Source organism: Lactuca serriola, chromosome 5, assembly GCF_051521515.1.
Source record: "Lactuca serriola cultivar US96UC23 chromosome 5, Lser_US96UC23_V15, whole genome shotgun sequence".
NCBI lineage: Eukaryota > Viridiplantae > Streptophyta > Magnoliopsida > Asterales > Asteraceae > Lactuca > Lactuca serriola.
Window position 1 is genome coordinate 270,482,821 of NC_136412.1, and position 10,883 is coordinate 270,493,703.

At 32.8% G+C, this 10,883-nt stretch overlaps 1 protein-coding gene and 1 long non-coding RNA gene across 10 annotated transcripts; one reads left to right on the top strand and one right to left on the bottom strand.

Annotated features, from left to right (window-relative positions):
* Positions 1-1,983: 1,983 nt before the first annotated feature.
* Positions 1,984-4,783, bottom strand: LOC145054284 (tyrosine--tRNA ligase 1, cytoplasmic-like). Its single transcript, XM_079002438.1, has 11 exons — positions 4,759-4,783; positions 4,476-4,638; positions 3,887-4,034; positions 3,464-3,753; positions 3,296-3,392; positions 3,093-3,198; positions 2,901-2,983; positions 2,645-2,790; positions 2,464-2,569; positions 2,284-2,343; positions 1,984-2,152 (listed from the first exon to the last, which is right to left on the bottom strand). The coding sequence occupies exons 1-11, from the start codon at positions 4,766-4,768 to the stop codon at positions 2,132-2,134; spliced, it is 1,230 nt and encodes a 409-aa protein (XP_078858564.1). The 5' UTR covers positions 4,769-4,783; the 3' UTR covers positions 1,984-2,131.
* Positions 4,784-5,538: 755 nt separating this feature from the next.
* On the top strand, positions 5,539-9,659 carry LOC145054285 (uncharacterized). 9 transcript variants are annotated; one of them, XR_013684765.1, is made up of 6 exons: positions 5,540-6,015; positions 6,167-7,320; positions 7,452-7,529; positions 7,620-7,680; positions 7,961-8,293; positions 9,240-9,659. It is a non-coding gene; the product is annotated as an uncharacterized LOC145054285 (long non-coding RNA). The 9 variants fall into 9 exon arrangements; XR_013684764.1 differs by having other exon boundaries at positions 6,167-7,529; XR_013684762.1 differs by having other exon boundaries at positions 5,541-6,015; positions 6,167-6,827; positions 7,203-7,320; positions 7,452-8,293.
* Positions 9,660-10,883: the final 1,224 nt, after the last annotated feature.

A 10,883-nucleotide genomic window follows, 5' to 3' on the forward strand; every position in this document is an offset into this window, starting at 1 on the left:
ACTTTTAACCTCTACAAAATCTATAAATATACACACTTTAACCTTCAAACTCACACCTCCTATCATTTTATCTCTACTTTCTTCAAAAAAAAAATGAATCCCGACAACCAAACCTCAAACTCCGATAGAAGGAAAAAAAACCAATGTTTCGAGTTCAAACACTTCAACTCAAAACATTTTCGCTATCGATGCATCTCAAGGGATTTATCATCTACAACTCGATGCTCCTATTGAATCTCCACTACAATTCCAATACCAAAATATTATGCAATTTTACCCGATGCAAGTTCCAAATGTTACTTCAAATATGCTATCAAACTTTGTTGTTTTTCCCGATCAACTTTCGCCAAATCAACCCCAAACTCAAATCTCACTCTTTCAATCTCAAACCCAAACCCAAACACAACCTTCTCAATCTCAACAACAATACTAAATCTTCGATGAGTCGGATGAAGATATGATACGGGAAACTCAACCCACACCACACCCCAACGCCGCAAAGGAAAACAACAAGTGAAGGAGGGTATCGCACAACCGAGAAGACAGAAGCTTCAACCATGGACTCCACAAGAAGAGATTTTTGGTAAAAGCTTGGGTTGACATTTCAGAGGATTCGGCGACGGAAAATGTACAACCGGGGGATCATTTTTGGTTTCGCATTTTTGAGAGGTTTCGTAAGGAGATGAGAAAATGTTACGAGTATTATACCAATCATCACTTGAATTCAAAGTTTTAAAAAATAATGAAGTTTGTTTAAAAAATGAACGGGTTTTACAACCTAAAAACCCAACGGAAAAGCGGCCAAGAAGATGAAGAAATACTTCAGGAAGCTTTGCATTTTTTTTCGAGAGGAAGTGGGAAAGTCATTCAAGTGGCACGATTTTTGGAAAATCCTAGGCGGAAAAAATACGAGCAATAGTAATACTTGGAGTACAACAATCAATGCGAACAAAAATGGACTCTAGTGGTTACACAACTTCCTCCGATGTTCGAGTAGATCTAGATTTAATTGACGAGGACGAACTCCAACTAGAAGAAATTGTCCGACCGATGGGTAGGGATAAAGCAAAAAGGAAGGGAAATTGGACTTCTTTGGGTACATTGGATTTCAGCATGGACGCAGACCAAATACAAAAAATGACAACGACATTTAATGTATATAATCTTAACTTCGTTGTACGTTTGGCGTTCGACAAAGAAACAAAAAGAAGCAAAAAATGAGCGTGCGGAGAGAGAAGAAATGAAAGATATAAGGTTCTTGATGGAAGACATCAATCATTTTTCGGGACCAACTTTGAAGCTCATTTTAAAGAAAAATGAGCGGATTATACAAAAATATTTTCCCTAGATTGTTGTTTGTTTTTTTCTAGTTATTTAAATCTTAGGTTTTTATGTAATTTTTATTTTAATTAATGTAGTTGTTTTTTTAATTAATTTTATATTTATTACTCATTTAAAAAAAATATAAATCATAAAAATTAATTATTTTTATTTAAAAAAAAAAAGTAAAGGAACCTTTCCCCACACACTTGATAATAAGGAAAAGAAAAATGAAAGAAAAGACTACGTGACAGACAAAATATGACGAAAGCTTTCTGCATCCACACTCCGACCTAAGGCAAAGATTAACTTGAGAGTTGAGACGAACCGTATAACAGAACCAATAGAACCAAGTAGAAGTGGAGTTTATCATCTCAAGTTCACATGTCAATGGAAGAACAAATATTACAATTTCGGAAAGAAAATGTTTTTAAGTTGTATAAAATAACTGTATCGATCATTTGATCCTTCATATTTGTGTCGACCAACACGAGAGGACTCTAGATTATTTTTTAATTATAGGACAATTAAAAGGTAAATAAGTTTGAAAACGTAATTGGTAAATAATTTTCGTAAAAACAAGCTTTTTTTTTTAAAAAAAAAAAACTCCAGACAAATATACAAGGAATATTATTTCTTTCTATGTAATGACTTTCCAAAAGGTAATTAAGTAGTAGCTCATGCAAAATATAATAATATAAAATGCATAAATATGTGCAAGAAAATTCGATCAATCTATCTAAATTCATTAAATACAATGAAACAAAAATACGAATCAACTCCCATCTTCCCATTGACTAAAATACTTCCATCATCTTGTAACTTTGAAAGCCTGCATTGCATTGAACCACAAAAAATATTAAAATTAAAATAATAATTATTTTTATAATTAAAACAAATTAAGATACTCTATGCATTATTAATTTTAGCATGAATAATTTAGAAAAACAGAACAAAACATACCTTAACCCTCTTCAACAGAGCCTTGGCCTTCTCATCATTCTTGAAATGGTCACGCACAGGCTACAACACACACACACACACACACAACTCATGTCAAAGTCTAAAAATCTTGAAATCAAAATAGTTGTCATTGCAAAAGACGTAAATGCCCTCCTGATTAAGTAATATATATAAATATACCTGTAAGATCCTATTCAAAGATTTGGATAGTGCAGGTTTCAAATCCGCAGGATGCAACTCCCCTTTTTCATAAGCAGCAATTAATTCTTCATAACTGGTATAAACCCTGATTTTGTTCAAGAAAAATATCATCAATATAAATAATTTATAAACAAATTTAAAAGAAAAAAAAAAAACTCACTTTTCACCTCCGTTTTCCTCTTTCCTTTCAACCTTGAACTCATTAAACCAAGGGAATACAATGTATTTAATGTACTCAAGACATGGATTCCCATCAACAATATTTGGTGGACAATATGCTTTCTTTATCTTTAAATTAACCTCAGCCTGTCACAAATTCATCATTCATACAAATTAAAATTAAAATCTACTCTTATATATATATATATATATATATATATATATATATATATATATACAAATTGGGGAAATTTTACCTCTTCATCCTCCATAAAAATAGCAGAAGAAGAATCAGATTTTGACATCTTTTCTTGTCCTTGTAACAAACCAGGAAGCATATCTTCACAGTAAAAGCAACAAACAACAATCATGTTAACTAAAGACGCAAACTACCACAAAAAAAAACACCATTATATTTTGACATGTCAAATTTACAACTTTGCCCTTACGATGAGATAAAATGATTGGCTTGTTTTTTCTTTTGATGTCATCACAATACTCCCTAGCAAGAACATTCACTTTTCGTTGATCCATGCCTAGTTGACAGATATCAGCCTATTCAATTGAACAGATATTTTTTACTACCTAAATAAAATCATAAACTATAAAATGACTATTTTACCCTTTGTAAAAAGATTAATTAAACAAGAACCTTGAGGAAAAATATATCAGCACATTGCATGCATGGGTAGAAGATTTGGGCTGCAGTCAATTCATCCTGCTCACTTCGGCCCATAATCTGACAACACCTACAACCATTGAGATAATAAAACTAGGATATATATAATTATATAAATTAACAAATTTAAAATTATTCTACCTCATTATTCTAGGAAGTTTGTTTCTTCTAGCAATATCCATGACTATTGGCCAGTATTCATATGCCCTTGAATTAATTTCTTCGGAAGACCAAATAAATTCTACTTTACCATCTTCCAAATTCATGCCTGCAGCTTTCCATATCTCAATCAAGTAGTGTCCAACTGTTTGAATTTTGTTTAAATCTCCACCCATTTTGTTGTTTAATTGAGCAAACCAATCTGCTATCCAAATCTTTACTTTGCAACCAGCAGAAGTGAGTTTGTTAACATTAATTGTCTTCATAACACCCTGTTTCGCAAGAAACATAGAACATGAGTTTATTGAGAAGTTTAAACAAAGCTTCTTTATATTGTTTTTTGTAATCTCAATACTTATGTATCCAAAAGGATAAACAAATCCAGTGAAGTTTCTGATTACATACCTGAGCAATATGCATTCTGCCAGAGGGTTCAAACCCATCGTAGCAGATGGGTTGGGGCTTTTTGGTAAGAAGATTCAAGAGTTCTTCCTCCTGGATGCATTCTTCACCAATGCTCCTCACAATCCTATATTTTTCTTCAACGCTCATCCTATATATAGAACACAAAACTCATTCAACTGGATGACATTTGTCCTTAAATACGTAAACACATGATTGGCAATAAATAGATTCTCATAAACTACAATTATTTGAAAACAATGCTTTACATTCTCTTCGATTTTGCTAATCATATGACCTTTAACAATGCATAGCGTTTTAATGGTAAATAAGTTTGTATCAAGCACTAAAACACCTAAGGCACTAATCATTACGCTGATGTTAATCATAACAACGATCAGTTCTCTTGGGGTGCATGGAGAAGAATCCAGTACAAGTTATTGTTCATTGCACCGAAACTCCAAAGTGTAGAAAACAATTCACAGTGTCAGGTCGAATTTAGTCATAATCCATGAAAACTGACTTTTAACACACTTAAGTCCAATATATAACAAAAATCACCTTCAGTGTGTAAATTAGAGATGAGACTTACTCTGTGGTAGAATTCGACGGATTCAAACCATCCCTCGCAGTCAGCGATAAAGATTCAACTTCTTTCGCTGGAGGATTCTCCATTGACATGTCTCTATTTCTCTCTCTCTCAGTCGCAGGTCGGAGTAGACACCAAAATCTAGGGTTCACTGCGGAAGTAGCAACTGTTTTTATAAACAAACAATCAAACAACTGGTTATTCTATTGGGTTGACAAATGGCCCAGTTTTTTATTGGGCATTCGGCCCATTTATTAAAAATTAAGATCTCTTTTCTATTACATACGCCGGCCCATTTTCCCTCCGAACACTCCCGCTACCTGCAACCCTCTGCCTTGTCAGGCGGCGCCATCGGTGCCATCTAGTTCCATCAATCTCGTCACAACAGCCTTCGGGTATTTTTTTTGATGGTTTTCTATGCACATAAAGAGAGGGTAGATAACTTAAGGTGGCTGAAGAGAGATTATCCTATATATTAAAATTCTTGCATCTTAGCTACAGTGTTCTGCCTCTTCTTTTGGCATATATGGTTCTTCTATTTTTTATGTTCTCTACTAGGTGTAAGACCCGTGTACTACACGGGTTTATTAAAAATACAAATTTAATATTAATATTTAAACATTAAATTTAATATAAATATCAATTTTATAGCTCTCATTAATTATGACATTTATTTCATTATAAATATATCAATTGTTTTTCAAGGAAACATTTATTTCTTTCAATATTATAACCGAAATAAGTTATGATATGTGAACAAATCAGAAAATTACACATGGAAATAAATAAATTCTAAAAAATCTATTAAAATGTCATGTGTCCAAATCAATGAGGACATGACATGTGGCAGAAAATGAGTTTTATTTATTAGTATAGATTTCATTCGTTCCTTTTAAATTATTGTTTATCCCCCTGTACTTCTGTTTATTTATCGTTCCTGTAATTTATCTGTTAAGCCTTTTGTCAACGTAGAATGCTGACTTGCGTTTAAATTTGCTACGTGTGTTCTTTCCTGTCGTTTGTTGTCCACGTGTTCTTCTTCTCTCTTTCTTTTGGGTTCGATGTTCACCGCTGTTTCTTTTTGTTCTTCGTTCTTTCTTTCGATAGGTAACTTCTCTCTCTTCTTTTTCTATTTCACGTTTCTGTTTTTGTGTTCTTCTTTAACCATTGTTGTCCCTGTTTTGTTCGTTTGTATTCAACGTCATTGCCCACCGCTTCTCGCCGTCCCTTTCACCGACTCTGCTTTCCTTTTCGTTCCTTTCCCTTCATTGCTTCCTTACCCTTATGAACACCCAATCTGCTGCTTCTACACGATGTCTACTCAGTTATGTCTCTTCACCGATCTTTCAACAGTTGTCGTCGATTGTATTTGAAGCTTTCCTGATGACGGACTACTTCCACTTTCCCCTTCTTGCGACAGTCCGCTGGAGAAGAAAATGATGAGTTTTGCAAGAAAGGCGGCAGACCAACTAATTTTTACCCTATGGCGACCGTCCCTGTCTCCATCTCCAGCGTTCGGAGGAACAGTCGTTGGCTATGGAAGGTCTATTTTTTTCCCTTACCTTCTCAATTTTCTCTAAAGCCAACATGATTCTTCCAATTTGGGCTTAATTAGTATCCAATTTTTTTCCTTTTGCGGGATGGTTTTTTCGTTTTTTGCAAATGATTTTCTATTTTTGTGTTATGCGCTATAGATACCAGTCCGAGGCAATTGAGGTCACCGAATTATGGCTGGAGATAGCAGGAACATAGTTATTTTTCTTCTACATCGGGTTTTCTGCAACATCTTCTTTTATTGTCCATGGATATTTTGTCCAATTTTATGTTGCTAACAGTTTATTTTTGAATAAAAATAATCCTTGCCCCGTATCTAAAGGAAATTTTGCATTCGGTATTTGTTGATGCACTTCATTAAATATGTTCTCTTCCTGTAATTGGCATACCAGAAGCTTGTCTGTAAATATCGACCTTCATTGGTCTTTCTTTTTTGCTATTCCTTTGTTCTTATACGCATAACCATCTCATAATAAATGCAATTGTTTCTATTTTAGAATATGTCTCACATTGATTGGAGTTTGCTTTTTAACATCCCATTAATTTGTCTTTCACTCTTTCTGTGTATGAAATGGCAGGGGATACCGATTTTGTCTCTACCGTCTGTTTTTCAATAGTGGAAGCTAAGGTTTGATGTCAACCATTTGATCCACTCTATTCCTGCTCGACCACCACCACTGTAACTTCTAGCTCTCGGTTGTCACCTGAAAGATCGGTGGTGGCTGGTGGGTGTGTTTAACTAGCTAACCAGAGATATCTGAGCTCCGGTCACCGGACATGTCGACATGGCAAGAGACCCATGTAAGTGCTTTTATACTGATGATATCGAGTTTCTTTAATTATTTTCTATTATATGGTTAAATCATTTCATCTTATTTCAGGAATTTCGTAGTCTATAGTGGTGACAAAGTTGCAGAATTCATCTCCCTGAAAATTTGTTACTTTTTCCCTTAATGAAATTGAAGATTTACATTTTATTTATTTATTTTTACTTAGATCTCAAACTGAAATGCATATTTATATAATAAATTATTGTTTTCCCCTTAATATAAACAACTAAGTTTATTATTTTGAGGTTTATTGAGGTTGTCGGTAAAGCTTATTAAAAAAAATAATAAATTTTTGTATGCCTATTATTAGTCCATAAAGACAATTTACAATCTTATATGTCTGTAGAGAATCTGGAAGATGAGAAAGGCCTAGAACATTGTTCCTTGCATAGGGAAGATTCTACATGAAAGTTGGCATGGAGTAATCGGGTCTTGCAGGAAGATAGGTGCCAATTAAAGATCTGGTTAGTCACACTAATTACTAATTTTGGTTTTATAAAGCATTTTGTGTCCCCTATAATTTCACCATTTTCCTTATCTAATATTTTTGATTGTTTGATGGGGCTTCTAATGTAAAAAAAAAACCTCTCATCAGTAAAAATGTAAGGTTTGTTGTTTAGAGATACTAGAGAAGACACGAGTCTTTACATGGAGAAATGTTTGAACAGTTGAGGTATATGAAATTCTTACTGATTTTCCATTGGATGTTTATTTCCTTTCATTGATTTGAAATTCATGTTTTAACTGTTAAAATGCTTTCAAGTAAACGTGTTTGGCAGATGACAACATCAACAAGATCCAATCTCATATTCACCTGTTTTCATGTAAGCAAATTAAACCCGACTCCTTTATTTTAATTATTTTGAATCTGGATTATGAATGAAAATTTTAAGTGGAAGTGTTTTACCTCCAACATGGGGCAGTATTTATTTATTATATGTGTTAGAAATATTAAGTTGGGACAGGTGGTGGATATTCAATTCCATAACCTGATAACCACAAGCAACTTACGGTCTATACCACTATTGAAATATGTATTTTTTTCACATTAATTACAATCTTATCATTCTAATTTTTAGTGACGGATTCAATGGGCTTTGACAGTTCATTTTCAGGTTGGGTTGCCCCTGGACCAAAAGAGAAAGTGCCCGACATTGAAGTAAGATGCTTCAAGTAAAAATCACATTGTTATTTCTTACATTTAATTCAACATAAACCCGACTACTAATCTGCCCTTGAAGTTTTATCTTTTCTTTTCATTGTTTTTGGAATCAAGAGTTCTTAGATAATGATGCATTTTTTGCATGGACTTTTGTAAACAAGCGACCACTATGTCAAACACTTTCATCATTATCATGGCCTGTTTCGACTCTTCCAATCTGCTTATACTCTACTCATGTGCGGCGCAACTACTGCTTATATTTTTCCTTCTTTTGGGTAAGCATATCATTCCTATAGCTAATGTGGCTTAGTTTCGTCATTCTATGTGACAAGATTTAGATGCTACCTCCTATTTGATTTTTTTTATCTAATAAAAGATTCCAAAGTATTATGAAAAAATAGAAATTCAATGGTATAAGTTAGTAAAATGTTCCAATTGCTACACAGGGCACATATTTTAGAATATGGTATTCAAATGCATGAGCTATTTATTTAAATGTTATCTATTTCGTCACTATCCACAGTCAATGCAATAATTAAAAACACAATGAATGGTATTTTTTTAATCCAATACACGTATTGCATAACAGTTGGACCATTTTGCCCCTGTTCACAGTGAACACAAGATCTGGACAGATCGGAATTTTTTTTATAACTTCATTTATCCCTAATGTTCTTACATATAATGGAAGAGGTTTACTCTTTGGGATTCCTAGAATTTTGTCCATTTTTAGTTGTAGTTGTCAATATTTTCATGTTGTCTTCTAGGTTTATCCTATACCAAACGAATAAAAGCCTAAAAGGTGAAGGATGTGGTGTTATAAAAGTTAAGTAATTAGGTGGGTCTCGATTATTGAAATTAGCTGTGCTTATTAATTTATTATTATATATTATTGTTTCGATTTTTATAAATTACACCATTTTATTCGAGAGATAGATGGCGTTTTATAGAGGTTGTGAATTTGCAAAAAATTGTTACCTTAAAGACTGAACCATTTATTATGGAAAATAGCCTTTTAGATTCCGATGGAATTGGAATTTCAGATTCCATTCCATTTTCTGTTTTGGAATTCAATTCCACAAGAATTTGTTGACTCTGTGTTTGATAGGTTGAATATTCTTAAGGGAGGACATAGGGAATTAAATTTTATTAGTTCTTTTTCGCTAAAATACCTTCATTATATTGGATTTTGACTTGATCTTATGAACCGGTCCATTGTAGTTAAGCTTATATGTGATGACAAGAGTTGGAACTGAAAAGGATATCAATTTGTACATTTTGTTTTTGAGGAGTCTGGCACCAAAGATTGACCAGAAATGGATGCTCAGGTAAAAAACATTAAAATAATGCCCCACTAAAATCAGGTTGACCATTGCAAAGACAAGATGAGAAATCATCATGAAAATTCGCGTGTATTTTTTTGGTTTTTTTCATTAATGTATTTTAATTTAAAAAATGTGCATCATGAAGTTGTTGAATGAATCTTAGGGTATTTAGAGTTCACATAGAGTTGTTGAAAATAGAAAGTCGTAATTCTGATAGCAATAGTAAACCCTTTATGCAAAAGGGCAGTTTTGGTAATTTGTTTGATTGTTGTCGCACAAAAACTTGGTATTATGAATTTCGTAGTTTTTAGAATCATTAATTATTAGAAATTGCATCATGTTATCAATGTCTTTGGCCATGTATACCGTATTAACTTTTAATATAATATAAGCAGCAACCAACTTCTATATGTGCCTTCCTTCGTAATTTTGAACGCTATAAAAGAACGAAACTTTTGACCCATGCAAAGCATGGGCTTCTCATCTAGTTGTATACAAGGTTATTAAAATCGAGATTTTATCTAGAATCGTTTTCTATTTCGTCAAATTGCAATCATAAAATCGCATCGGAATCATAAGATCTTTGTCTAATATACAATTTTTTTTATAATAATGCAATTATATATATTAGAGAGTTTACCATATTTAAAAAATTAAAAACAAAACGTTATCTTAGAATAATTGTCTTTTATTATTTAATGTTATATGCATGTAGTTATAATATTTTGTTTATTATAGTCTAATTTATTGGAAAAAAAAATTAAACATATGATAGTTTAAAACATAAGAATAAACCACCATAAGATATTATTTTAAAATAATATGCTCTGTAGCTATTTTCAATTTTAATATTTAAGAAAAAAACGTTTATATCTCATATGTTAGTATAGAAATCTACCATTCACACTTGAAACAAAAAAGGCACACCTAGGCCCAAAGTCTAGTTTAATTTAGAGTTAATGACTTAGAAAAGTAACGAACTTTGGTCTTTGTCCACATTATGTAACATTGTTTTTTTTGTTCGTATTTGACCATTGAATTGTTTGGCCTGTTCAAAATAGAGGAATATGACTGATAATTACAGTAATATTACCTTATTATGAACAGGTCAAACAAGTTTATTAGTTAAATGTGTACGAAAAAAAACATAGTTACCTAAATATAGACAAAAATGAAAGTTTCTTACTCGTTTTGGTAATATTGGACAAGAACTGTCCCAGGGATTGTGTCATAGGATCAGGCTCCGACAGTCAATGAACAGTTAGATTAAGTTTGGTCTAACCCAGTTTAGTCACGACTAGTCATAGGCTAGGTAGTGTTGCTATGTCTTTAAAGCATATACAACCTAACCCCTTAAACGTATACAACATAACCCCTAACTAGCTGGGCTTAAACTAGGTTGGCCAAGACTTAACCATCTCTTCATACACAAAGACCAGACAACCCAATTTCATGTCACATCAATGGTTCTTATGACTACTCGCACTTAACATAATTAACTCAATATTAGCAAAAAAAAAAATGGTAAGAAACTTTGATT

What these genes read in the sequence shown, in the direction of transcription:
- LOC145054284 (XM_079002438.1), bottom strand. An exon ending in GCAGAATGCATATTGCTCAG is followed by an intron (nt 3,754 to 3,886) that starts GTATGTAATCAG and finishes CTTGCGAAACAG; the next exon opens with GGTGTTATGAAGACAATTAA. An exon ending in CTGATATATTTTTCCTCAAG is followed by an intron (nt 3,199 to 3,295) that starts GTTCTTGTTTAA and finishes TCAATTGAATAG; the next exon opens with GCTGATATCTGTCAACTAGG.